This window comes from Sus scrofa, chromosome 2, assembly GCF_054392235.1.
Source record: "Sus scrofa isolate SSC_HxYL_T2T_F1_AM1 chromosome 2, Sscrofa_HxYL_maternal_Yorkshire_Landrace_v2.0, whole genome shotgun sequence".
Lineage (NCBI taxonomy): Eukaryota > Metazoa > Chordata > Mammalia > Artiodactyla > Suidae > Sus > Sus scrofa.
The window spans coordinates 110,935,051-110,962,999 of NC_139384.1; the positions used below are offsets into that span (position 1 = coordinate 110,935,051).

General features: G+C 49.6%; 2 protein-coding genes across 46 annotated transcripts in view; one reads left to right on the top strand and one right to left on the bottom strand.

Moving 5' to 3' along the window:
- LOC102157568 (uncharacterized) overlaps nucleotides 1-9,247 on the bottom strand; it is a 1,229,235-nt gene extending 1,219,988 nt beyond the window's left edge. For 17 of the 43 annotated variants that reach the window (XR_014838321.1, XR_014838323.1, XR_014838330.1 and 14 more), the window contains exons 1-2: nucleotides 8,904-9,247; nucleotides 8,146-8,672 (exon numbers count right to left, since the gene is read on the bottom strand). The gene's annotated coding sequence lies outside the window, so the exon portion shown is untranslated. Of the gene's footprint in view, nucleotides 1-2,138; nucleotides 2,276-5,415; nucleotides 5,496-7,650; nucleotides 7,848-8,145; nucleotides 8,779-8,897 lie in introns of those variants that run through there. The other 26 variants (XR_014838329.1, XR_014838336.1, XR_014838327.1 and 23 more) reach the window with 10 other exon arrangements.
- Nucleotides 9,248-12,234: 2,987 nt separating this feature from the next.
- Nucleotides 12,235-22,188, top strand: NR2F1 (nuclear receptor subfamily 2 group F member 1). 3 transcript variants are annotated; one of them, XM_085014054.1, is made up of 4 exons: nucleotides 12,235-13,030; nucleotides 15,454-15,495; nucleotides 15,723-15,981; nucleotides 21,093-22,188. In XM_085014054.1, the coding sequence occupies exons 1-4, from the start codon at nucleotides 12,571-12,573 to the stop codon at nucleotides 21,184-21,186; spliced, it is 855 nt and encodes a 284-aa protein (XP_084870180.1). In that variant the 5' UTR covers nucleotides 12,235-12,570; the 3' UTR covers nucleotides 21,187-22,188. The 3 variants fall into 3 exon arrangements, with proteins under 3 accessions (XP_084870180.1, XP_003354261.1, XP_084870181.1); XM_085014055.1 differs by lacking the exon at nucleotides 12,235-13,030 and adding exons at nucleotides 13,285-13,350; nucleotides 14,665-14,773 and having other exon boundaries at nucleotides 15,454-15,981; XM_003354213.5 differs by having other exon boundaries at nucleotides 15,454-15,981.
- Nucleotides 22,189-27,949: the final 5,761 nt, after the last annotated feature.

Genomic DNA, 27,949 nt, shown 5'->3' on the forward strand with positions numbered 1-27,949 from the left:
ACAGCCCTGGACGGAGAGCAGACGAAGGTGCCTGCCTGTCTTGCAGGGTAGGGGCTGATAGAGTGGCCGAGTCGTCGTCCTCCCGTCCCCCCCCCCGCCCCCCGCCCCGCCGCCCGCTGTCACGCAACAACCCTTTACCAGCCAGAGCTGCGCGCCCTGGTGGTTCCTGGGCGCCCCAGCCCTGAGAGCTAGGGCTTACCCCTCACTGAAGCTTTTAGATACAAACAGCACAAGTGTCGCTTTTTCTGCCTCCAGATCCTAGTCTTCTCCTCCCACCAAGCAATGACACGCTGGTGTTTGGGGTGGTTGTTGTTCTTTTAAAAGTATATTAAAGGATCATTGGCGTCTCCCCGTCAAGTCATTACGCCTTTATCCCCATCAATTAACCACACCTCAGAGGTCTGCTATTAAGAGCTAAATTGAGCTGCAAGAGTAGGTATCCCGTTTCAGGCAGATGTTGTCATCTCCCGCTGTGATAAGCGGCCGGTGGGGCCGACTCTCAGCTTCCGCAGCGGCCCGAGCTGCGCTTGTCCAGGATAAGGACTCTGGGCCGCGAGGGAGGTCCCCGCCCAACTTTGCGCTGATACCCTAGGAGCCGGAAAACAGGAAGAAACTAGCTCTCTGACCCCAACCGCTGTTCATGTCCATGGGAAGTGCCTCCAGAGTTATTGCCAAAGAAAACGCCAAGAGCGAGCCGAGCCGTGCGTCTTTGCGCAGAAAAGTAGAGTGGGAAGTGTTTTCTCAAACCCAGCTCCCAGGTGGAGACCCAGAAGGGGGATAGGGGAGTTGTGGGAAGAGAACAAAGTAATGACTTTGGCTGGCAGCCCTCTGCTTTCTGCACACTCCACCTTCTTTTCCCGACACTCAAGCCTCCTTCCTCGCTGGTCTCAGGCCCCCAGAACCACTTGGGAAGAAGGCACGATGCTATGGAAATGCTCAATATGAGTGAGACAGAAACGTGGCATTTAGGACAAAAGAGATTCACTGGGAAGCGCTGTGGCTTTCCGCCCAGATGTCTTTTCACTCTCTCTCACACACAGTCACTCCTGAGGAGTTGAAGCATGGCTGTCACTGATGGCTGGGAGACCCTGGAGGGCTGAGGGAAGGAGCGAGCAAGAGGACGTGGCCCTCGCTGCAGTTACAGGGCTTTCCTCCTGATAGTGGCCACAATAAATTTAGCCAAGGCTAAAGGAGATTAATTTCCCAGCATAATCCAATTAAAAGATTTCTAAAGTAATCTTTTACGAAAATGAAAAAAGTGTACAGCTAAAGAGGGGACTGGTTTTGATGACAGTGATTTATCACCTCAGCACAGCATGCACTGTTCGCTAGCTCTCCTGCATGGGACTTGACCACAGCATCCCATTGGTGCCTCTGGTCCAAAACCTTAGCCTTTCTGAAAGACAGCCATCCATCATGCCAACCTGGACAGGAGAGAAAGTGCAAGGGACTGGTGTTGCTTACAAGCACCACAGACCTTTTTAAGTGCTATTAGATTTATGGTCTCTTTTTCCGACGCCCATCCAAAGTAATTAGCACATATGTTCTAAATAGATGATAGTTTTGTGAGCAATAAAGCAATTACCCATCGTTGGAGCTGACAGTTCCTCCAACTAAACTCCAACCAGCAGCTAATTGGAAAAGTCATTTCAGCTCCATTGTCTGCAATTAGTCCTGCTAAACTACTACACCCCAACTAGCTGGTTTGAGGTTAATTTATTCAGTGTTTTATTTGCACAGGCAAACCATTGCCACGAAGGGACTTGCCTTTTGCCCCTCTGGACTGTGCCCAGGGACTAGAGGAGCAGGTGGGAGTGAGAGGCCAATATTTGGGGGCCAGGATGGTTCCCAGGAGAGGGATCGCCTGGCTGCACCCTCAGCTTCAAGGTCAGTGTCCAGTGAACTAAGCGCTGCTGACAGAGAGAGCCATTGTTTCTCCTGCTGGGCAGTAACTGAAAGGAACTGCTCAGTTCTCAGTTCATGCTAGCAAAACCTTAGAGTTTAAATTTAAAAAAAAAAAAAAAAGTCAGCATAGAGGAGGCAACTGAGTTCTGAGTGCACCTTTCTTGCTCCACATCCTGTGGTGACCCTGGGCCACAAACCTAGTCCCTAAGAGATAAAAGTAGACACAGACTCACCAAAACAGCAAAATCCTGAGCCCTCAGGCAGGAGAGGGATCCTCCAATTCTTAGAGTGATTGGGGAATGAAAAGAGTTGAAAGGTCAGGAAGACCTGCTTCTGCCTTCAGTCTCTCTGGGTGCAAAGTCACTATCCCCTTGAAACTGAGGTTTTTCTAAGAATGTTTTTCTTCACTTTTTCTTTCCTCCTTCCTTCTTTCCCTGTCTTTTTCCTTTCTAAAGTTAAGCCCAACACGTCCAAGATTTGTGCACAGTGAGTGGAAAAAAATGTGTTAAATGTCAGTTTGACACCCCACCAGAGCTTCCAAATATCCAGCGGCTGGGATTCTTCTACTTAATTTAATCTTTATTGGACGGGGCAGCTCCTACACTCCTATTCACCAGAAAAATCCCAGAAAGAGATCCATTGGGGTTCAGAATTGAGGGCAGGAAGGAGAGGAGTTAAAGAGGGATAATCCTTTCCTACCCAACCTCGAACTTTGGAACTTCAATCTCTGGTAGGCTGGAGGCAGGAGGGGAGAGGGCCCAAGGTCCCAGCCCTGATAGCCAAGGGTCTCCGCGATCTGGAGCAGGGGGCGGGGAGGTTGGCAGGTTGAGATGAGAACTTGTAGCCCTGGTAACCAAGTATTCCCTTAAAGGAATTTACAACAAAGTGTCCCAGGCTCTGGGAGCAATGTGAATTTTACTTAGAAGAACATGGAACTGGGGGTTGGGGTGGGGAAGGAGGGTGAACAGGCTTCTTAGGAAGTAAAGCCCAATGCCTTCAGTCCTGGAAATCAAATGTCCTTTTCTGGATAACCATGCATACCTCACAACCTGAGGGGTGTTTCTCTTTTATGAAGTACATGTAACAATGCCTAAGCAAGTTTATTTAGATAGTATCATAGTCAGCATGTGAGACTTACTAAAATAATTCTCATTTCAAAACAAATTATCACCAGTTACTCAGCTTCAAAGATTTGGAGGTATGTATCTATAGCCAGAAAAACTTTAAAACTGTCTAATGCCAGGCTTTTGTTTTCCACTTATTTATTGTGTTTTAACCAATTAAATTCCAAGAAAAACCAAAAAGTAAAAATACTGGAGAGAAATTGAAAGTAATGGTCTTGTCTTACACCGTCACCTCCCACCTGTCACACAACCTCTACGCTGTGAAGAGAAATCCTCCTGTCAGTGTGACTTCTAGTTGAAAACGGAAAGGAAATAAGATGTCTTCACTAAAAGACTTGGCCATCATGTTCATAATTATTTGCTTTTGGGGGGGACCTAAATATGACATCCCAGAGAATAAGGGCAAGAAAAAACTGAAAAAATGGGTCAGCTGAAAAATCATCTGGACTTGGTAAAGATTTCTAATGTGAGTGTCTGCATACTTATGTGTAAGGGCAAAATAACCAACCCAATCAAACCCCCAACCCAGAATGCATGGGAAGCATTTACATAAACATCCATGCACCCTGAAAAATGTCTAAGCACATGTGTGCAGAGATGTAGTCCTAAGGCAAGCTCAGCTCGCTGTCTGCACACATGTATTCACTTCTAGAGTAAAGGCATTTTCATTGCTCCCGTAGTTTCTTTCCATTAAGAGCGATTAGATGGTGTCTATTCAAAGTTGCTGATCCAGAGAGAAAATAAGGGTAGATAAAAGGAGATTTCAAGTGACCTCCTCGTCCCTTTCACACCAACCTGAGCCCTAGAATAGCCAAGGATCAACTAACACAAAAGCCCTTTGCTTTTTCTTTTCAGCTTCAAAAGATTTCATGCAAATGGTTAACAATAAAACGTAGAACTATCATTGAGTTTTGTTAGATCATGCATTTGGAATACTTTATTAACTCCTCCCACAGATGGACTAGGTTTATTATCCACCACCTCTGAAGTGGGTAAATAAAATATACATAGCATAACAGAGGGCATAATTATTTACTGCTTCATGTGGTTTGTATCAGTGGTGTACTATGCTCATTCTTTGTCATTTAAACTTTACCTAAACCTTCTCTCCCCTACTGATATGGGACACTGTAATAAACATATCTTTCCACTGACAGTTGAGAAGGAAACGTTAGGTTTATTATTTACATCAAACTTCTGATAGGTAAAATAGGGTCATAGCATGACTACAGTTACCAACAGATCTGCTAGCTTTGTGAGCCAATATTTTTCCACTAGTTTAGTTTACGTTATAGGCAGTAAAGAAAGTGGCGTGTTTGAGCAGTTTTTATTCAGTGAATGTCCAACTCAGATCTACTTTTGATGAGCTAATCCTGTAGTAAAAGGAATAGGTGCTCTGACAAGTTACTATGAAGGGAAATTATTATATAGTAGTTAATTGCATTGTCAGAGCACTTTAACAAGCTTCAAAGTCATTTCACAACTTCAACTTTTCACCCAAACCCAACTCATTTTCCCTAGGAAGAAGAGCCATACCTTATTCTTCACTCAAGTCGGGCATTTAAAATAAATACATTTTATAACACAAAATTTCTTTCTTCTTGCATAAATGCATTTAAATAACTAAAGCTTGATTTTTACAAAAAGTAAATATTTGGCCCTGGCTTCAGTGCTAGGAATGACTGTCACTTTTCCTTCTATAAAAGGCTTGATTTGCATCCAAAGGTCAGCACTTGCTTTCCTGCCGTTTTCCCTTGGCGACTCCTGGCCCTCTAACTAGGGGCCCAAGCAGAAAGAGGAACTGCTTCCCTTATCTCACTTTGCCAAAACTCGTGCTTGAACTGGCCAGTTTGTGATAGAAAACTAAACTGCTTTTTAAGGTAAAGCACTTCTTTCTGGGCATTTCGACCCAAAGGTGACAAAGAAATGCCCAGGCAATATCAGAGTGATAACGAGCGCGCCAGCCTGCCGAATCCATGCTTCAACTACATAGGCAGGTTGAGAGCAGGCAGTCCAGCAGAAGCCCTCCCAACTTGGCCTTTCCACCCTTGTCTTCATGTTGACAAAGGCCGAAACCAGCTGTAGCCACAATTCAGATTGAGTTCAATCTTGAAAGAAAGGGTTGTTTCTGACATAGGCAGGGCTTTTGTTTGTTTGTTTGCTTGTTGGGGGTTTTGTTTTTAAATAATCACAAAACATTAGGCAGGCGTTCCTGGGCCTCTCACCACCCTTTTCTTCAAAAAATCTATGCAAGACCATTTTAAAATACATCTTCTTCAACTTCGTTTTACACAGCCTTAATCTCACACCAAGGGAGACTAATTGATTCGGCACCTTTAAAATAAGCTCTTTGGGAAAGGTCTGCAGTAAGATTAGAAGTACTGACCTTTCTCCCAACGATTGCAGGCATGTTCATCTCTCCAGATGGGCTTGATAAAACAGGGTTATTTCTGTTCTGTGGTCTCTCTAAACAAAATAATACCTTTTTTAATGATTTATGGGGCAGGGATGAGATATAGGAGAAAATTTTCTACACACATGCAGTTATTTGCAAAAGCTCTAGGTTCTCAAACTACATGTAGAAAACATTGTTACAAGGCCACCTTTTTTTTTTTTTTTTTCAGGGTGATTTACCAAAAACGCAAAACAAATGATCTGTTGAGTTTGGGGAGAGCAAAATACTAATATCAACGAGGTCATTGGATTAGTGAAGAATGATTCCAGTCTTAGAGGAAAGAAAGGTAGTGAGGATTGGGGTGTTAATCAGCTAGACAGACTTCATGGATCCCGACTCTGGTGCCTGGAATGCAAGTCATACTTTATGTGCAGCCCCAGACCTCTGCTTCTCTCCTTCCCCCACGAGGCCACAACTGTTTATTGGCTGTCCAGCTAAGCTAGAGCAAATGTTGTGTGGAAGCCTTTTGATAAGTAATTGTGGCTGAGGCTGAGCCATGATGCTAGCAACCCAAAAGGGATATTGTAAGCCTGATTCTCCTCCCTAAGCGGAGGGGTAACTTCTCATGTCATAATGGAGACTTTGCATTGAACTGGCCTATGAGGGTGGAGGACAGAGGAAGACTTGAGAAGTGAGGCCTGGTAGTCCAGGCCCTGGCAAGGCTTTTCCTATATACTAGACTCACCAGGAAAGAGACCTTGGAGAGGGCTGAGCATATACAGCCACCATGCTGGTAGTCTCAATTAGTCTCATGCCGAGACAAGGGCCACAGTGGGTCTGGATCCAAGAGGCAAGTACAGAGGCTGAGACTCAGTTAGAGGTCCTCAGAAACAAGGGAATGGGTGAGGAGGGAAGGAGGAAGATCTGGAGAAGAAAGGACAAGTGGAAGAAAGATGGAAATTCCAACTGTTTTTCTGCTTCTGCAGCTGAACATGAGTGTGGATAGTCACAGTTTGAGGACCCACCTGGTCCCACAAAATATGATCACTTTTCTGTTAGGTGCCCTCCCCAGCAACAACAGTAATCATTATTTCCTGGTTAAACACAGGGTGCATCAGGCCTCAGCATCAGTGAGTCAAGTTGAACCAGTAACAAACGACATCCTTGTAGAGAGAAAGTCAGGGCTCCCACCAGGACCTGAACTGACCCCTCAGTCCCTCCACAGAAGCTATTTGCTGCAGGTGGGGCTGTGAGTACAAGTGGAAGAGTTCTGCGGCTGGGGAACACACGGTCCAGAAGAGAGACTGATCCCAGAGTGCCCCTGGGGCTGGACGAGTCCAAGAGGGGACCAGTGCCTCTCCTCAAAAAGCCTAGGTTTCTTTCTGCCGCTCTCACGACAGAAAGTTGGCGCATATACCCTGCAGGAGTGTGAACTGTTCCCCTGCTTGGAGAAGCTGAAGATTTCCATAGCTGCGGGCACCATCACCTACAGCCGCACCTCCTTCCTTTAGAGGCTAAGGCGGAGGGCTGCATCCCTCCCTCCCTTCCGCCGGAGCCGGAGGCTCTGACTGATGCCACCCGAGGCTCCGCTTCTTCCATCCCCAGGGTCACGCCAGATCCCACGGGCCTCTTCCAAGTTTGGAAGCCCAAAGTGGGGGCTGGCAGGAAGAGCCCACAGTGATTGTGAGTGGGCACCGCGGGTCTCGGGAAGTCTCAGCTCGTCCTCCAGCCACGCCCTCCGGCTAGCCTGCAAGGCCGAACCGAGGCCGTCGAGGCTTTGCTGGTTCCTTCCTGCGCCTACCCAGCCCCTGGGCGCGCCCCCCCCCCCTCTGGCGTTGGCTCCCCCGCCCCCTGAGCCCGCCCTGCGCGCCCTCTGACGCAAACGCGCGCCCCTGCCCAGCGCTCGGCAAAGCGCCCCAGTAGGTTTTAATTGAGGCTCTTCCTCTCCTACACACCCGCTCGGTCCTCACCCCTAGGGAGGTGACCCCTCCTCGCCCCCAGCCCTCTTGCCGCGGGGCGAGGAGTGTGGCTGGACTGCCGGGCTGTGAATATGGCTCTTTCCCTGCCGCCGTCACCGCGTGTTCTCCGCTGGGGAGGGCGGCTTGGTGTCCCTTTTAATCCGCTGACACTATCGCCCACATCAAACAGGCGGCCATCGATCGCGTTACGTTAGGGGGATCCCGTTACAAACGGCGTCCGCTGTTGTGCTGCAGGAGCCGAGCTCACCAGGGCATGGTTGAGGCCAGGCAAGGCGCAGGCGACAGGGCCAACTCGGCGGGACTCCGAACCCAATTCCATCGAGGCTCAGGCTCCGGCGCAGGAGGGGGCGGGGGGGGCACGGATTGTCGGCAGCAAGGATGCCAAACCTGCTGATCCGCTGCTCCAGTCCTCAGCCCCAGGCTGGAGGACCGCAGCGGTTTCCCGCCGCTGGGGGGGGGGGGGAATGGGGGTGGGGAAGACCTATTTTGAATTTGGACTGAAGCTTGGCGGGCGAGATCCTCAGTTCCAGGGCGGCCCCGCGGCCGCGATCCCTGCCTCCACGCCTCCGTAGGACAGAGAGCAGCTCCGGAGCAGGACCTGCGGAAAGTTCTTCTCGTCCCGCCCTGGCTAACTGGACTGCGGCCATGGCCTGCAGAAGCCATGAGAGCAAAGGCTGCCTCCCGGCCTGTCCGCGTTGCCTACCCCGAGTTCAAAAGAAACGATAATCATTGCGTTACTTGCCTGGTAGGGCAGGACTTGGCCGAGTCTCGCTTCTGGTGCCCACGACTCGCGGTCCAGAGTCCGAGGGCGGCTGGGCCGGAGGGCTGGGCGTCCAGGGCGCCTCCAGTTCCCTGGAGCTTGCTCTCCTTCCTCCTTCCTCTTCCACTCGCTCCGTATCTCTCCACGTTCTCTTTGCTTCTCCCTGTCTCCCTCTCCCTGCCTGCTTTCTCTGCCCTCGACTGCCTGCCTTTGTACTACATGAGGAATAAAATTTAGAATTTATATGTAGAAAGCTTGTTCTTTTTCTTCCTTCTTTTCTTCTCTCCCTCTCTCTCTCTATCTCTCTATCTCTGTCTCTCTTTTTGTCTTTTAATCGTGTTCATTTCACCTTTTAACTGATCAGGAGACATGAGCGCGTTTATTTGAGGAGAGGAGAGAGGGCAAGGAGCCCTCGCCGGCCCCGGTTGCCTTCTTTCCATCAGCTGCGTACAATGGGCCGCCGCTTGCAGATTGCATTGACTGTCTCTTCATTATTCGAGCTGGAGGGGCTGTGGGGCAGACACGAAAAAGCCTTTATTCTGCTATTTAAAATCGTCGCTCATCACTAAGCGGTCGCCGACTCCTGACTTGCAGGCTGGAGAGACCGGGAAGCGCAAAACGCACCCCAAACGCGCAGCGCTTCCTAAACCCCTCCCTGATGAAATTTAAAGTGAGAACGAGTATTAAAAAATAAACCCAACCTCTGTCGATACAGCGTGGCCATTTACTCTCACCTTTACCTGAGGGCGTGTTGAGGCTCGGGATGCTGGAGCTGAGACAAACTTTTACAGTCTCCCGAGTCGAGGGGCGGGCGGGCTCGCGCAGCTCCCACCCCCGGCGACAGCAGCAGCGGCTTTGTCACTCCGCGCCGATCCGCGCCCGCCTGAGCCTGCCTAGGGGAGCGATCTCAAAACGAGGGGGGGTGCGAGTGTGCGATTGGAGAATATGTAACTAATAGAAGTATCATTTTCCCCCAGTACGATCTTTCAAGGAAAAAAAATCCATTGAAAGAATTTTCAAAGTGCTGTCTCCGTTTGGAGAAAAGGCACAGGCTGCCTGCCGGGAGGGGAGGAGGGACCCGACTGTGCGTCTCCCCGGCGCGGCTCCCGTCCGCTAGGTGGCAGCCGGAGCCAGCGATTCCTGCAGGCCTCGCGGCGGGACCCTCTCCTCCTGCCCGCCCCTCCACCGGCGACCAATCGCCTTTGGGAATCAATCTCTCTCTCTCTCTCTCTCTCTCTCTCTCTCTCTCTCTCTCTCTCTCTCTCTCTCTCTCTCTCTCTCTCTCTCTCTCTCTCTCTCTCTCTCTCTCTCTCTCTCTCTCTCTCTCTCTCTCTCTCTCTCTCTCTCTCTCTCTCTCTCTCTCTCTCTCCTCTCCTTCTCTCTCTCTCTCTTTCTCTCTCCCCCCCCTCTCGTTTCTCCCCTCCCTTCCCCTCTCCTCTCCCCATCTCCCATCTCTTTCCCTTCACTCCTTCCTTTCTCGTTCACCCCTTTCCGTCTTTCCCTGGGACTCAGACTTGGCCGGCAACCCCCCCCCCCCGCCGCCAACAATATGAGAACTTACTACTGTTTTATTAATAATTACTGAAGCTTTGTTTGGAGTTTGGAACAGCCTGAGGATACCAAAAAGGGAAAAAAGAAAAAGAAAGAGAAGAAGAAAAAATCGGATTGACTGGAAAGTTTATTTTTAAAATCTTCTTTGGGATGAAGAGGAACCGTTGATTCGGATTGATTTTGTGGAAATAGCTGCAAATTCCAAGAGTGTGTTTTCTCGTAATTAAACCTTTAATTTTAAAACCAAAACATACATTGGACCAAAAAATAGAGAGTCCCTACTTTGTTTCTTGAAGGAATATAAAATGAGCAGAATGCACTCTTGGCTTGTGCTTATATGTGAAAGAAGAAAACAATCCAAACCCAGAATATTTCACGAATCATTAAAATGGTGAGAGTTTAATTCCCATTTAAAATGTTCCTAACATTTTCAATGACACTTCACGCTCCTAAAACCTAATTTTAAAAACTTTTCAGGAGAAAACAAAATAATGTCCTTCGAATTCTCTTTTTACCCATTGCAAGGCATTCTTCCCTTCGCCATCCCTTCCCCCTCTGGTGCTCATGTGCGTGTGTGTGTGTGAGAGAGAGAGAGAGAGAGTGCGTGTGTGTGACCATAGACGACCCATACTAATCAGGTCTCAGAGTAAATAGCAGCGCAGGGCGATCTCAATGTAAATTGCGCTTGTCAGAAGCACACCCCCCTCCCTCACTTTCTCTCCTCCTCTCTACGCCATTCCCGTCTGTAGGTAGCTAAGGGGGGGGGGGGGGAGAAAGAAAGGAAAAGAGGAGGGGGGAGGGGCTCTCCAACCAATGGCGTGCGGGAGGCTTGGCTAACCTTAGCCTCCCATTTTCTCTCCCCCCCGATTCAGGGCTCTGACCAGTCAGTCGCCTTTGATTATCAGTTGCCAGCAGCCCTTCTCTTGGCTCCTTGACACGAGCTCCATATAAGGCAGCGATCTCCATAGAAACGTGTCAGTTTCAATAGTAGTGTCAAAGTTCACTATATACAGACATTCGCGCAGATCCCCCTTTCGGAAACACTGCTCTGCGAGTCCTCCCGTTTAAACGCATTCAATTTTGGGGTCTCTCTCTTCTCTCTCTCCCTCTCTCTCTCTCTCTCTCTCCCTCTCTCTCTCTCTCTCTCTCCCTCTCTCTCTCTCTCTCTCTGTCTCTCTCTTCCGCCTCTCTCTTTCAATCTCTCTCTTTTTTCCCCCTCTCTCTCTCCTCTTTCCCTTTTCTTACATATTCTATTAGTTGTTTCCACCGTATTCTTCTTCTTTCCTTTTTCTCCCTCCTCCTTGTCTCTTTTACTCCATTCCTGCAGAGGAGTGAGGGCTAAACTTAAGGGAAAAAAAAAAAAAAAAGAGGAGGAGGAGGAGGCACCCCCTTCGTATTCTTCTTATCGTTATTTTATACATATATGATTTTTTTTGGAGGGAGGGTGTTGGTTCCCGGCTGAAGAGCACTTATTTAAAATACTAAAAAAAGAACATTTTTGGGCGATCTCCAGGGTTTTTTTAACTAGCTCTGTGTGTTATAGCAGAAGAAGCAGAAGAAGGAGCAAGAAAGAGGAAAAGAAGAGGATTATTTATTCGACCTACTTTGGATGTCTCTTTCGCTTTTTTTTTTTTTTTTTTTTTTGCAATTCTTTTTCTTCTGATTTTTATTTTTTCTATTTCGCTGTGAAATCGTCGCCGGCGTGAATTATCTCGTATTTTTTTCTCCCTCTGTCACCTCCCGAAAGAAGAAGGCAGCGAGAGCCCGGCGCCACCCGCACAACAAAAAGAGCAAAGTGTGTGATCCTCCTCGCTGGCTGCCTTCTGCTCTCCAGCGCTGCCTTCCTGAATGGCTGGCTGCGTCCGGCCCTGGACCTGGCCCCCCGACACCAGCGCGCCCTGATCGCCGCCGGCAGCCTCGCCCCGCGCCCTGCTCGGCTCACCGCGCTCCCCTCAATCCCGAGCCCAGCGAGGGCTCCCGCCGGGACAGCGGCGGCGGTGCGGGCGGCCCCGACCTGGGCTCGCGCTCCTCTGGCTGCAGCCCCGACTCCAGCTCGGACTCCGGCCCGGGCCCGGGCTCCTCCAGCGGCGCTCGGCGCTGCAGCTGAGGCGGCAGCTCCAGAGGCGCCGGCAGCCGCGACCTCCTCCTCCTCCGCCGCCGCCGCCGCCCTCGCCCGCTTCCTCTATGTCTGCTCCGCCGGCGCGCAGCGCGTAGCCCGAGCGGCCGGCAGGCGGGCGGGCGCCCGGCGCGGGTGAGCGAGTGTGTGTGCCAGTGTGTGTGTGCGCGGGGGTGCGGGCGAGGCGGAGGGTGAGTGTGTGCGCGCGCCGTGGCCCATGCCCGCCGCCCCCGGCGCTGCGCCCCGCGCCGCTCCCGGCTGCCGCCTGTGCCATTTCTGATTTTGCAACTTGGGGAAGAAGAAAAAAGCGAGAGAAGGGAGCTTGGTCGCTGGGGGGGGTGGGGAGGGGGGGGAAGGAGAGCGTGGCCCCCCCAGGATCAGAGCGCGGGGGGAGCGGGCGAGGGGAGCAGGGGTGTTGGGGGGGGAGCCTGAGAGCCTGGGGGGGCTGCAAAAAGAGAGAAAGAAAACAGCAGGAACCACAACAAAACGCCAGCAGGGCGGGCGGGCGCGCAGCAGCAGCGGGGCGGCCGAGGCAGTAGCGGCGGCAGCGGCGGCGGCGGCAGAAGCAGCGGCCAGTGCCCGGCTCGGGCTCCGCTCCCGCGACCCCGGGGCGCCGGGCGGGCCCCCCGCCCCCTCCCCCTCCCCCCTTCCCCTTCCCCTTCCCCTCCCAGCGCGCCCGCGCGCCCCACGGCCCTCGGCGAGCAGCTCGGCTCCCCCCAGCGCTCCCCGGGCCCAAAGATATGGCAATGGTAGTTAGCAGCTGGCGAGATCCGCAGGACGACGTGGCCGGGGGCAACCCCGGCGGCCCCAACCCCGCAGCGCAGGCGGCCCGCGGCGGCGGCGGCGCCGGCGAGCAGCAGCAGCAGGCGGGCTCGGGCGCGCCGCACACGCCGCAGACCCCGGGCCAGCCCGGAGCGCCCGCCACCCCCGGCACGGCAGGGGACAAGGGCCAGGGCCCGCCTGGCTCGGGCCAGAGCCAGCAGCACATCGAGTGCGTGGTGTGCGGGGACAAGTCGAGCGGCAAGCACTACGGCCAATTCACCTGCGAGGGCTGCAAAAGTTTCTTCAAGAGGAGCGTCCGCAGGAACTTAACTTACACATGCCGTGCCAACAGGAACTGTCCCATCGACCAGCATCACCGCAACCAGTGCCAATACTGCCGCCTCAAGAAGTGCCTCAAAGTGGGCATGAGGCGGGAAGGTGAATATTTCTTCTGTGCTTCTCTCCCTGAGCTTCGCCCGCCTCCCCGGCCCTCTTTCTTTCTCTCTCTCCGGCGGGGGTGGCTGCTGTATGAGGCTGGGGCTCCTGCGGTCCCGGCCCGTCCCAGCTTCCCCTGTCCCCGCTGCCTTCCTCCCCCGGCGTCCCCCCCCCTTCTCCCCAGCTCGCTGCCGCTGCCTCCCCCTCCCGGCCTGCGCTCCACTCCCCGGCTCCTCCACCCCGCCCGCTGCCTGCTCAGGATTGAGTCCCTGGGATCGTGAGCTGTGGCTTAAAATCCCCTTCCTCTGTCTTGGATGTGCTCGGTGTGTGTCTCTTTCCCGCGTGTGCGTGAGGATGCTCGGGGCTGTGCTGGCATGTACTTGGGGAGGGGTGCTTTTTCCCCCAGAAAACTCTGTTTCTGTGTTTTTTCATTCCACTTTTCCCTCCACCTCTTCATGCCCTTTATTTAAAATGGGGGAGGGCTGGAGACTGGAGTACTCTGAACCATAGATTCATTACTGCATCATCCTTTTGGAAGCTTAGCTTGGGAAAAGAGGAGTGAGATTTATTGCACTTGTAGGTCTAATTAGGGGGGAAGGGGGGCTTCTGGCCTGTTCACTGGTTCCCTCTCCTCTTCACCGAGCTGGGGCCGCCTCCTCCAGAGCTGTGGCCTTGTTTTCACCCCTCTACTTTGAAAGGAAAGTTTGTGACTGAACCGTGCTTTCATAGTGTGTCATTTTTTTTTAAAGCATGATACTCGTTTTATTTCTTCATCAAACTCCACCCTCTGCTTAAATACTGCATACAAATTACAATTTACAGCGGCATTTACCGATCCTTCTGATTTGGCTATAATGCATAGACTGCAGCTGGCATGAGCTTCCACATCATTTAATCCCTGTGTTGTATGGATTTGGTTTCTTTTAACACAACTTTTGATGTTGTATTTAGATATGCTTCATGTTCATGTGGCAAGAGATGCAGCACTTTTCTTATAAATATATCTAGCCATTTACAGTTAAAGTTTATCTCCTGACAATCATTAAAGATGTCTTATAGTCAAATTAGCGAACCAGTCAATTTTGCAGAATGCAGATTACTCCTTCTTGTAATTGACTTTAAAATTATATTTTATATGCCACAAGAAAAGAAATTGAATTCCTTCAGACCTCAAGGAAAAGGCAAATATGATGACTTCATTTCTAGCTCCAGGGAGATTTTGTAGGCATCTGAAAAAAAAAAAAAACTTTGAATTGTATTCTCATTTAATTGAAAAATAACTGCCAAGTTCAAAACTATAATTAGAAAAAAGTATTCTAGCCATTATGTCTCAAGAGCTTAAATTGCATTGGGACTTGCATTAAAATTAGAATCAAAGCAAACTTAAGAAAATAGTATACAACCTGAAGTGAGATAGCTACGTGTACATGGACATATCTATATTAATTTGTTTGGGGGAGAGTTCAGTAGCCCTAACTTTTCCTAAAGTTGTCTTTGTTTACATGGCAATTTAAAACGCTGGCACTGTTGAAGTAAAACATACACATTAAAAAAAAAAAAAACTTTGGTCAGCTTTAAGAACTCAAAGCATGCTTACGTTTTGCATTCAGATGGTTAATGAATCCAGTGTTTTGCAGTTGCAAGCTCGTGCATTCACTGGGCAAAAGCTGGCTGCAGGTTGCAGTGGCACCGCGCAGGACAGACATTAATTATATTTCCCACTTTTTTCAATAATGTTTGGCTACTGTAAGTTCAACTTTTTCTTGAAATTTTTCAATTTTCTGTTGCTTTTAACAGTGAGAACTTTGTGTGGGGCGATGGGGAGGAGGGGATAGGGGAGGGGTGCAGGATACTTGTTTTCTGTTCAAAAGTTGTAAATGCTTAGTAGGGTATGTAACTTGTATCTATTTCAAGGATAATTCCATAGCATTTTTAGATAATATGGCAACATTTTGAGCAAAACCTGCTTGCTTGTAAATGAAGAGGCAGCTAGACATTTGCCTAGAACCACAACCTTTCTTTGGTTTCGCCTGTTTTTGTTTTTGTTTTACCCTGATTTGGTACTTTTTGGAGGGGTGAGTGGGATTTCATTAATCTGTGTGTTACTTCTCTGTGGTCGAGGGGTTGTGTGGCACTTTCTTGGCCATGCCGGGCTGGGGGCCCTGAAGTCAGGCCTAGTTCTGGCAGGGCTGGGAGGGCCAGGGGCACAGGGGATGGCTGGGCATTCCAAGCCGCGGAGCTGGAGGGCTTCACCCCAGATTTCCTCCGGGTGTGGGCTGTGAGTGAGAGTGAGCGCGAAAGAAGACACGCTGGGTGCGTGTGGCTGCGGGAAGAGCCTCCGCATTGTGTCCGGTACGCTGCGGCACAACGAGGTTCGCAAGCCCCCTGGATGCACATTGCCTCTTTTCTCTCTTTCTTTTTGTCAGCGGTTCAGCGAGGAAGAATGCCCCCAACTCAACCCAATCCAGGCCAGTACGCACTCACCAACGGGGACCCCCTCAACGGCCACTGCTACCTGTCCGGCTACATCTCGCTGCTGCTGCGCGCGGAGCCCTACCCCACGTCGCGCTACGGCAGCCAATGCATGCAGCCCAACAACATCATGGGCATCGAGAACATCTGCGAGCTGGCCGCGCGCCTGCTCTTCAGCGCCGTCGAGTGGGCCCGAAACATCCCCTTCTTCCCGGATCTGCAGATCACCGACCAGGTGTCCCTGCTACGCCTGACCTGGAGCGAGCTGTTCGTGCTCAACGCAGCCCAGTGCTCCATGCCGCTGCACGTGGCGCCGCTGCTGGCCGCCGCCGGCCTGCACGCCTCGCCTATGTCCGCCGACCGCGTCGTGGCCTTCATGGACCACATCCGCATCTTCCAAGAACAGGTGGAGAAGCTCAAGGCGCTGCACGTCGACTCGGCCGAGTACAGCTGCCTCAAAGCCATCGTGCTGTTCACGTCAGGTGAGGCTGCGGTCGCTGGGAGGGCGGGCCGCGCCGGGAGCGACCGCAGGCCCCGCTCCGCCTGGGCCCGGCCTCCTGCGCCGCGCCCTGCGCGGCCGGGCCCTCGCCGGACTTCGGGCCTGGCTGGGACCCGCGGCCCCCGCGCGGGGAAGCGGCCCGCGGCGCCGCTGCCATCTTGGGAACGCGGCGGTGTGGGAGCCGAGGCGGCGTGGGTGCGGGCGGCAAGGTGGCCGGCTCCGCGGCCTGGAGCCCCGCGCTGGGCCGCGGCGGCGGCGGGTGCGTGTCTGGTGGGGGGGGGGGCGGGAGGCGGTGCCGTGGATCCGTCTAAGCTGCGCGTGTGTGCGGTGTGCGTGTGTGTGCGGTGTGCGTGTGTGCCGGGCCTTAGCGTTTCTGGGGGAGGAGAGGGAAGGACGAGATCGTGGGAATGTGGCTTTCTCTTCTGTGTGGCACGCTCCCTGGCTGAGTTTCCAGACACAGTGAGACACAGAGAAGTGGAAAGAGAAGAAGACGCGCAAATAAATCATAAATAATCCCGCTTTATTGCTGCCTGATTTTCCCTTATCGGAAACCATTCATGTTTGCAGTTGCTGAGGTTATTGAGGGTCGTAAAAAACGGATTCGATCTAAACAAGAATGATAAAAAACAAAAGCAATATTGTAGAACCCGCAAGTATGGGAGGATTCCCGCCCCGGAGAGAAATCTCATAGATGCAAAACGCACGAACATTGGAAATTTAACAGAGTGCCTTAAAAACATCAAATTAAATGTAGGCAGTGGTAACATGCATGTTAACAATTTCTCTTATGATAGATGGTTCAAATTAACTTCCAGGAAAGTGCATTAACGTTGCCTTTGAAGGCTCTGGTCTGAGCTTCTGAGAACACTGCCCGTTTTTTATTATTGTAACCTGCAAGAGGGAAACATATAAACACCCAGGACAGCAGGTAATGGGGTGGGGGGAAACATAAACAAAGCCAGAAAGGACGCTAGTGGGCAACAGAACTGCTCAGACTGGGTCTCTGGCCTTGCCCACTGTGAGTAGGGTTAGCTGCAGTTTTACCACCATTATTGGCGCTATTGTTTTTAATTCCTCCATTCAGAGAACAAATAAACCATCTTAATAAATCTATCCTAGAGCCAGGACCTCCAAAGGCCAAATTAAAACCATTCTTGAGCAGAAATGGCAAAACCCCTTTCCCAAAGCCTTGTTCAGCAGTAAGCAGTGGTATAATCTATCAATATTTCTTGGCTTTCATGCGTGAAGAATCGTATTTACATTGTATTAAAATGACTCTTAAATTTGCACAATATTGTAATGTAGCAAATGTAGTATTAATATCGATCTGAACAGCAGATAATTTATTTAGACAAGAGCATCTCATTTGTATGCAGGGTGGCCTGAGCTGTGGACTTGGACTGCCCCCCTTTTACTTTCAGTGCAAATGCAGGTCTGCTAGTGAGAGAGGGAGTTATTCTTTGCAAGAGGATAAAGTGAAAACCTTAAAACAAATGGAAGATTTATTGAATAGCCTCCTTGGTGTTTGAATGCATTTTATCTTAATAAGTCTTCTTGATGGAAACGTGTTTTTCAAAAGTGACAAAGAGCCTGGGAAGCAGCGACTGGGCTGCTTTAGCTCTGGCAGGCCTGGGGCCTGGCTGGCTCTCCACTACCCAGCTCTTTAGCCAAATTAATCAGGAAGCAAGCCAGTGTCAGGGAAGCTGGGGTTTTAAAATCTCATCCAGTGAGGTGTCTTGAAGCAGAAATGTGACTTGGAGCTGGACAGAGGTCTTCTCAAGAAAAGTCTCCCTCCTTTTTCCTTGTCCCCCCTAAGGTTCTTTGAACCCCCTTGACTTTTCTGATCTCATGCCCTTTCCCAGAGAGAGGCGAAGACTGTGCAGGCTGCAGGGAAGATTGTGGAATTATTCATGCTTTTCTTTCAACTTTCCATCCTAAAATGTCCCTGTGAAAAGTGTTCCCTTAAAAAAAAAAAAAAAAAGTTTTCTCAAAGAAGTTTCTTGAACCAAGTCTTTAATGTGCAAGGGGGTCTGAGAAGTAGACAATAACATTATTTTGTTGGAAACTTGCAGGAAGAATATCTGAAAGTGGAAATAGAGCTGTCGGCAGTAATTCACTCCCCTCCTCCATACAACACATTTCCACTTTTGACTAAACTTGTTTTGATTGTTAGCCAGAAGGGAATTCATGGGAAGCCTTCTCAAAGTCATCCAACTTTTAAGCAAACTTTGAATGATGGCAAAGACAGTTTTAGACATATTGTCCAACGAGGTTTGCTCTAAGTATTTGAAACTGGCACGGGGGTTCCCTGTGGTGGTTTTCACATTTGGCCTCCGGATGGTATGTTTAATCCTTAATATTCTGGACAGCATCCAAGGGCTAGGTTGTGACCTAAACTTGCTTTTTTAAAAAAAATTCATTAATTCATACACCTAAATATTCCCTCAAATAAATGAGACTTTCCCTGAAAGGAGCCATCTAGTTAACATAAATACAATAAATCCATTTTCAGCACAATAATAACTTTGATTTCTAGTTATGGCAGCTGATTACATCTATATTTCCTGAACACTAAACTCTTCTGAATGCACAACATGAAATACATTCTCTGCTCTACAAAGGCTAAGCCGGGAGGGCCTGAGCAGTAATGGTTATTTATTTACATAATTTCTTTTCCATATACTGTAGAAGAAATATTGAGGGTTCCCACATTGACACTACCGTATAAAAAGTGAGACATGGATTTTGCACATTCTGCCTGCTTTTCTTATCTAGGGTATAACTCATGGAGTGGAAATATGTACTGCATCACACCCCCTGCTCACCTAGTTTTGCTACTACAACCAGTCAATCGATCTGAGAGCTCATACTGTTGGTCCACAGTTGTGGGAATCCTGTTGCAGAAATATCCAGAGTAGGAATGAATGTCTAGAGTGGGAGACCAGGCCCAAACTAGGACTTCTGTCCAAGGGAGGCCATAAGGCTGGCCGGCTAGCACCTTGTAGTCAGGACCAGCTACAGGCATCTGCCTTCAAAGAAGGAAAGAACTTCAGGCAGCCAGCACAGGGCTCAGGCATGCCTTTCCTGGGCTTCTCTCCCTTGGAGTAGCCTGGCTGGGGGAAGGGTAATGACCTCTCACTCTGGGGGACGAAGTGTAAATATCAGATAAATATTTTACAGACCTGAAGAGATGTCATGTGGGTCTTTAAAAAAAAAAATCTTATGGGGTATCACTAGGTCTCTTTCACACTGCCTTCTCTGAGGCCAAAAGGGATCCTCTGGCATAATGGGCAGATGATGCATGTTAAGCAAGATGTATGTAAATGTGAATCCACATGGCAGTCATTCAGCAGGGCCAGGTTAGTGGGCAGAACCAAGGGTAGACCTCAGGGGCCCCTCTCTAAGCAGTGAAGCCCGAAAGGGCTTCTGCCTTCACCCTGCTAGCCATTAAATCCCACTGACTTCCCAAGTCAGGCTAGTGGGATGGACCCAAATGGCTGGTTAGAGTAATTAGACATCTGAGAGAAACATCCAGAGACCCAGCCTGGATCTGGGGTCAAAGGAGACCTGCCTCAGAAGTTCTTGAATTATCACTAGTTTTATTTGTATTTTTGCTCAAGGCCATAGACTTGTAGATGAAGATGTTGGAATGCTTCATAAACTCCAGTTATTGAAATAAAGAGAAATAAAGCTCAGAAACTCAGCAGACACAGGTTTTGCTTTGAATCATTTTCTGTGTCTTCCTAGGGTCACACTAGCCCAGTCACAATTATACAATGTCCTTCTGGAGGCATTGCCATGCATGAATTTCTTCCCAGATCTATATATTAGCAAATTCTGCCTTTGATCTCTAGTCAACCTCCTGACTGGATAAGGGCTCCTCTGTGATCTTCCTGTTTTTAAAAAATATTTATTATTAATATAAGAAACAACATGGGTGTTTGAACTAGGAGAGGAAGCCTTCCCTTTATACTTCTGATTCCACCTTCCCTTCCATTTGCTTGCCTCTCCTTAGTTGATGTAGTATGAACTGCTGTCTTGAGATATTTTTAGTAGACCAAGAAGAACCCTTGGTCTATGTGAGATTAAACATACAGGTTTTGAGATGTTTCATTGTATATAGGTGTCTTTTTCTCCCTTGGTCCTGCCACAGGAAGCCTATCTCCCCAAATCCTTCCTCAACCCCCCACCTCACAGTTCTGAAGCAGCAGCAGCAGCTGCCTCCAGCCCAGCTTTGTGTCTGATCGCTGAAGATGTCTCCTTTCTGCAGCCTGGAGTAACTGAGCCATATTCCTCCTGATTATTATACAGCTTACAGAGATGTGACCAATTTTCAATTACTTGATCTAAGGCACAGATAGAGGTGTACACCATCACTAAGGATTTGCTGCAGAGTTCTTGCTTGCATAGATAGTGGATCACAAATCCTATATTGCTAAAGCATGGGCTTGATCTGATTACAGGCGCTGCGAGCCCATGATTTTGTACCCCCTCCCATCTGTCTTTTCACTACACAATCTAGGTTCTCTTTGAGGTTTCTGCTTGGGGTCATTTGGGTTTGAGAGAGGGACTCCAAAAAGCATTTTAGAACTGCCTCCAGGCTGTATATTTTTTAAAGGCTCCTGAATACCCCAAAATCAGTGGCAAAAGGGGCAAAAAGTCCTCCCTTTAATGAGCACAGTGGAAAAGATGCTCCCCTGCAGACGGAGGACAGGTTGCTTCGCACAGCAAACATGGCTCCAGCATCGTACATTATTTAATCCAAAGGTGAAAGAGGAAAAACAAAGGGACTAGAAAGGTTGCCACCTCCGAAAGTGTGTGCTTCCCTCTCCAGCTCCCCTATGCTCGGTGGGGGGTTTGATTTATTTTTATTTATATTGAGGCTGGGGAAAGGAAGTGGTGAAGAAGGAGTAGGAAGGCATGGAGGGGAGGATTTCTTTTCTTTTTTTTTTTTTTCCTTCCATTTCTTTTTTTCCCTCTTTTGCTCCTCAAAGGAAAAAAAAAAAAATGGCTTGTTGTTTGTGACTTAGCTGTTCGCTGACCTAACCGTGCGCCCCCTTCCCTTGTCTCTCCTTCCTGTGGCCGCTCGTGCAGATGCCTGTGGCCTGTCGGATGCCGCCCACATCGAGAGCCTGCAGGAGAAATCGCAGTGCGCGCTGGAGGAGTACGTGAGAAGCCAGTACCCTAACCAACCCAGCCGCTTCGGCAAACTGCTACTGCGACTGCCCTCGCTGCGCACCGTCTCCTCCTCGGTCATTGAGCAGCTCTTCTTCGTCCGTTTGGTAGGTAAAACCCCCATCGAAACTCTCATCCGCGATATGTTACTGTCCGGGAGCAGCTTCAACTGGCCTTACATGTCCATCCAGTGCTCCTAGACCTTGGGCGCTTCTCACCTGCCCCCGACCCCACTAGAGACTCACAGGACCGGCGCGGGCCATGGACTCCAAAGCCGCGGGACATCAGGCGGCTGATGCTGGGTGCGGTGGGCTGGGCACGCGGGAGGAGGGCCGGGTGGACAGGAGCAGCCCACCCTGCAGAAATGCAACCCGAGCTGCAAACCAAGAGAAAAAGAGACTCTTTTTAGGATCTGATCTGTGAACACTATGGAAAGGAAAAAAAAAAAAAAAAAGAAAAGAAAGAAAGAAAGAAAAAAAAAAAAAAAAGGACCTTGTGTCTGGTGAGAAAATGAAAAACAATTTTGGAAGAGAGGACCATGAAAATTTTAATAAAACAGAAGGATACTAATGGACCTTCCAGGATTTATTGTGGACGGATGTGGATATATTCTGTACAGAAACAACACACATGGAAGTGGACTGAATCCTATGTAGAAACACACACACACACATACACACACCCCTCAAACATTGTTATTCATTTTGTAAAATACTAGTCTTTATTTTCATTTTTTTGTAAAATTTAAACATCGTATGCACATAAAAAAGAAACAAGAATTAGGGGAAAATAACATTTTCCAAATAATTATAAAAAATTGTCCTGTGTCTATGTATCTATATCTGTTTTGTATTTTTTTCTGGTTCCAAACCAGATTTCCTGTGATTCTATACTAATAATTTTTGATATAACCCTTTGCTTCTTATAATGAGTGCGATATATGTTGTCAAGGCTGTTCTTCAAGAATTAAAATTGAAGTGAAAATTTAAACAAAAAATAAAAGAATTTAGCAAAACCCACGTGTCTGGTTGCTTGACAGATGTCATCAGTGCAAAAGAACCCTCCAATTAATTTCCACTCCAATTATTATTAGAATAGGGGGGTGATGGGGGGAAACTTTTAAGGTTCATTACCAAGTTGGCTAGATTTATTTCCTAAAACCAAGCAGCTGCCTTGGTTTTCTAAATGCAGAAGGCCAGGCTCTGCATGGGACAGGGTGGGCAGGAAGGGCAGGGCACTTTGCTGCAGGAAGCAGCCATTGTGACCTTGTAGGTGGTGGGCAGCCGGCTCGCAGCAGGGCCAGAGGCTGGGGCAGGCCCAGCCCTACAGGGGCAGAATCTCTGTGCCACCTGCTCCAATGACTGCAGGTGGGAATTTGCCTGGCAGGGAGAGCATGGAGCTCTGGATGCAGGGGGGTGGGGTGGGGGTCAAGACAGAAAGAGCTATTTAGACGCCTCTTTGCCTCTTTGCATTGCCTTTGACCCTCCTTTGCATTGCCTTTGACTTGAAGGTCATCTCTCCCCAGCTCTGGAAGGGAGTTGGGAACTCAGAACTGTGAGTCCTGGCTTTGCTCCCCCTATGGTCTGCTAAAGAGTTGGCTATGGTTTGTCCTTCACTCCAGACCCTGTGACAGGGCTCCCTGGAGGGCTCTCAAGCTCTGGTGGGCATCTGGAAGGGTTCCCCTGTGGCACTTAGGGGTGTGGGCCTGGGTCCTGGGAATAAAGGAGCTAGGCTGGAGCAGGTTCTTTCCAGAAGTGGCCTTGGAGTCCTAGAGGCCCTTTTGGGCCAGAAACCTCCTGCAGAGGCCTCTCCCTGGATGTGCAATGGAGGGGGGCTGCTCTCTGTAACAGCTTTTGGAGCATGAATGTTTTATAGGATCTGAGTCGGCGCTGAGAGAACACATACTGCCAAGGGAGCTTTTTCTTAATGTATTAATAAAGCCAGGTCTTTTAAAATAACATCTCTCACCTCTTCCCCCTCCTGCAGCCCCAAACAGGCCCAGATGAGGCACGAGCTTTACTTTCAGAAGTCAGTGGCAAAGTTTTGCTCTCTATTGGCCATCTAGAAGTCTCCAGGTTGCCCCATCCCTTTAAAAATGCATTAACAAGCTCCAACCCACCTAGGGTTTTAATATTCTGGGTGAGGCACAGCCCAGGCAATGACACACTCTGTGAAGAAGTCCCTGCAGGTCTTAGAGCCCTAGGGCAGCTGGACCAGGGTAGAGTCCCCAGGCTGCTGCTTCCCTCCTGCCTTCCAACAGACCCCACCTGGCCCTGGGCCTCATCCTTTGCACCAAACCCAGTAGCAATGTTTTGGGGCCTAGGCTGACTTCCTTGCAGGTGGGCACCCAAGGCAGGAAGGGCATGGAAAGAACTCATATTTAACCACTGACCACTTTCCAGGAAGTCTCGACTTCCTGGGAGTGTGGGGGATTAGGGTGGAGTGGGCTGCAGCGGGGCACAGCAGGGGAGGTGAGCTGAAAGCTGCCTCCAAGCGCTTATGGATCTTTTCTGCCTTTTAAAAAATGAGATGTAAATATATTCATTACAGTGTGATCCCTCTGATGAAAACAGATAAACATTTTCGTAGGTCGGAAACATATTTTTCAATTAATTTCAATATGGAGGCCCAAGTACAAGGCACGCAGCGTGGGACTGGCAGGGAATCTGAGGCCCAGAAGCACTTGTCTCAGGGTCCAGAGGTGACAGTTCTAACTTGGCTTCTGCCAGAAGAGGCCAGGAACATTGCCCACAGCATGGGAAATCCCAGCAAACTTTCTAAGCCTGGGCTTAAGCCTGAGGGTGACTAGCATAGCATAGATAGAAGAGCAGACCTTCCTATGGCCTTTCAGCCTCCTTCACGGTTTTGGGCTGGGAACCAAGAGGCCTTGGGGCTGAGTGGAAGGAAAGAGCAAGAGATGATCTGTCCAGTGGTCAATGGGCTATCTGAAGTCCACGGGCAGTAGGTTTCTCCTTTGCTGTCTCTCTGATAGCTAGGGTAGTCCCTGCATGCATTACCCAGAGAGAGTCATTTTCAGAGGTCTCTGTGTGTCTGGGCCAGAGAGATGGAGCATTCTATGGACTCAGGGCCAAGTAGGCACCCCCTATAAAGCAGGACACACTGTTGGGGAACTGAGGCTATCCACTCATGCTAAGAGAAGTTCTAAGAACTGAGAGAGAGGCAGCTAAGCCAGGGGTTGAACATTCCTACAACTAGGCGGCTTTGCTCCTGGCAATCTAAAAGCTCCTTTGCCAAGCTGTCCAGTGGCCAGGGTCTGGGGGCTAAAGGTGGAGCAGCCCTGGACTGCCTCACAGGGTGGAGGAGCAGCCTAGGAGAGCCAGGCTGCCCCACTCAGTGTCCTGTGCTTCCTCTGACCCTGGAGCCCCTGGGCAGAAGGCCATGTAGAGCAGGTGGGAGTCTTCTCTGCCTGGGTGGCCGACCAGCCAACCAGAGGCCCTTGAACAGTGAGCTACCTTTGAGCCCTGGAACCCGGGTGTGAGGCCGTAGGCAGGTGTAGGTCAGACGGTCAGCTAGGGGCATGCAGCCCTAAGAACCCCTGAGAGTAGGACCAAGCTAGCTGGGCAGGGTAGAGCCACCACCCCCCCCCCCCCAGGGCCAGAGGAAACACAGCCTAACAGTGGGAGAGCAGCCCACACAAGGTGACTTCCCTCTGGAAATTACCTGTGACATATGAAAGTCAAACGTTCCTTTTTCTAACCCAAACACTTGCTGGGCGATTGAGAATTTTCGGGGCTTTGAAGTCGGTTTAAACTACTTTAGCCACAAGCTTTGCTGAAAACATCAAAAAGGCTGTCTCCGGACTTGCTGCCTCCAGGAATCGCTAGGGAATGGGACTGCGCCTCATCCACCGCGGAGGGACAAGGACTGGCGCAAAGGAGTCTAAATACGACCTTTGCCAGGACACGCACATCCCAACTTGCGACTAGGCCTTGGCGGAAGCCAGGAGTGGGGATGGGCCTCCCTCCCGGCCACCAGGACAACCTTGGGCTTCCCCGACTCTGCCCTCGCATCGGTTCAGGCTCACGGTCTCTGGCTGCCGCCAAGGGTCTCTCGGTCAGCTCCTGGAAGCCCCTCCGCCCAGCTTTGCATTCAGGGGTGCTGGGGATCTGGAAGCCCCTCCACCCAAGCCTACCTGAGCTCATCTGCTTGGAGCGTGCAAAAGTTTATTTTTTAAAAAATCCTCCTTCTCCTCGGCTCGTAGGTAATCCTTCTATCTCCTACAGTGGCGGAATCACCTCGGTAAGCTCTTCTATTCCTCAAAACAAATCACCTGAACGTCTCTGCAATGGGAACCGTGAAGGAGCGTGGGGAGGGGATGCAGTGAGACTCAAGTGGGAACTAATAAAACTCTTGTTAGAAGGCCTGCTCAGGATCCGTGGCGTCACTGGGCCTTTTACTTGGAAAGCCAAAGAGTTGTATTCCTAAATGAGTTAAAGACCCATTTACCTCTGTCGTGTTCTATTCATCAAGCCACAAGTTGAGAGTTCCTAACATGAAACTATTTGTTTGCTTACACAACCAGCTGGGCGCAATTTCACGTCTGAGATATCTATCTGAAAGCGCCTCTCATTTATTATCTCTCCTTGTCAGCGAATCCATTTTCCAGCTCCCCCTCCCCCTTTTGGACTTTATTTATTTATTTATGGTGGGACTTCTTTGCCTGGGAGGACCTGGGTCTGGAATGCTCCCAGGAGAGTGGCCGCGCCCTATGAGGTTTCTGCTGCGCCCAGGACTCATGGACCAGGGGCCAGCAGAGACAAGCTCGCCGCCACCGCCGACCCCTGCCGGCCGGCGGGCCAGGGTGTGGGGCGGGCAGCGGGTGGGCCTGGCCGGACACTGTGGAGCTGCCTTTCTCCCTGGATGTTCTTCCCGCTAGCTCTCGCAGAGTAAGCCGCAACCACCTGTGCGAGGAGGGGGTGGGAGGAGGCCCCGGGAGGAGAGTCCAGGAGCCTCTCCCCGAGTTAGGGGCTCGAGATACGGATTTGAGAGATGCTTTCACAAAGCCTCACCTAGTCCCATGGGGCCAATTTCTTCTCCGGGGCCGCAGTGCGGAGTGAGTAACCAAGCTGTAAATAGTTGTGTGATGGGTTGGGGGAGGGGAGCAGCGCATTTATTGTGTGTGCGGAGGGGAGAAGGCTGCACGTGGTTTCAATTTTGAAGCACAAAGAAATAACATGCAATGCAGAAAATAGGTTTATGAATGTAATTGAGAGGAAAGAAAACAATTAACACGGTGCAAGGTTGCACACTCGGTGCGCCAACCCTGGCCTTCTCTTCTACCCTAATTTTGAGAAATCCGGATCATGTGAATAGAGTAGGTCTAGGCATTTGGATCCGACTGACAAGGGAACCCTTGATGGTGATCACAGTGATGGGTGGATAACGTGTCTATCCATCTCCCAGTCTGATAAGGCCTCCTCCCACCAAGCTGATAGCAAGAGGTCAAATCCCCAAGTCCAGCATATAAAATATCCCCAGTTGTAAAGAGGGGAAGGAGAAGGGGTGTGGGTAAGGGAGGAGAGAGAGAGAGAGGACATAGCGAGGGATTTCTTTAAGACAGACCAGGCTGGTCTCTGCAAGCTATCCTATTGTGTTGATTTAGGAAGACATTTGCTGTATATAACGTTTAAGGCTGATAATATCATTGCGCAGCTAGATAAATAAAGCGCTGGCCCAACGGTGGGGTCAGCGATCGATCTCTGGACTCAGAGGAAAAAGGAGGGAGACAGGGTCGTGCACGAGCCTCTGTCTGTGTGCTTGTCAGTCGGCATGCATGAGCCTGAGTGTGTGTGCGCGTCAGGGTGTGCGAGAGAGAACCGAGTCTTCAGCTGGCCAAGAGGCTCATTAGCATTCCTAACCCATGGACCTGCGCTGACAACTAACAGAGATATCCCGCTCACCACCAGGCCTCCTCTCCTTTTGTCTTCATATCTGGAGGAGAAAAAGATTTCTTGGTGGAAGCTGGAGCCTGAACTTCCATGTGGTTGGAAATTCTGGGTATTAAAAAGAAAGAAAGAAAAAAAAAAAAAAAAAAAAAAAGACGTGCCAGGATCTTGCCTGTTCTTTTGACTCTGCTTTTTAAAACTTCCCTCCTATAAAAAGAAACTTTTTTGCTTTTCTCTTTCAAAGTGTAATATGCTTGTCGAAACTCCAAGCTTAAATGAGAGAGAAAATCCTCTGAAAATATTTTGCCATGTCTCCTTGTTGACATGCAGAGAGGTGGATGTTTATATGTTTGGCTCACATACACATGTAAAGCTGGTACTCTTAGTTAAAGATTTCTAGAATATAGCAACCAGGGGTTGCTTGAGCTTTTTTTTTTTTCCTTGTCTTTCTTTGGCTTGCTTTTGATTTTTGTTATGATAAAATTCATTTTGCTTTCTATAATAAAGGTCCTGCTCCTTTATCAGTCTTCGTTGTTTAAATAAGGCACATCTTTCAAAATTAAATAGAATGTAATTTTGCATTAACTATCAGAACTAAGCAATTTTAGAGGCCTCTACTACTCTAAGGAGTATTTAAAAATAATACTCATTCATGCAATTTTAATCACCTTACACCCAAAGTGGGGGGGGATGTCTCTTCACCACATCTCACAGGGGTAAATATGTCTTCACTTTGCTCTCCTAGATCCTGTGCCTTGAACTCCATCAAACGAGTCAAGATAGTTTTACATCACAGTGTACAAATTATCCCATGTTGACAGATGTTTGTCACTTAGTAACTTCTTTCCAAGTTTTCCCCCCTCCCCTAAG

Coding starts and splice junctions, on each gene's coding strand:
- NR2F1 (XM_003354213.5), top strand. CDS start 12,571: ATGGCAATGGTAGTTAGCAGCTGGCGAGATCCGCAGGACGACGTGGCC. Junction 13,031..15,453: donor AGTGGGCATGAGGCGGGAAG/GTGAATATTTCT, acceptor TCTTTTTGTCAG/CGGTTCAGCGAGGAAGAATG. Junction 15,982..21,092: donor CATCGTGCTGTTCACGTCAG/GTGAGGCTGCGG, acceptor CCGCTCGTGCAG/ATGCCTGTGGCCTGTCGGAT.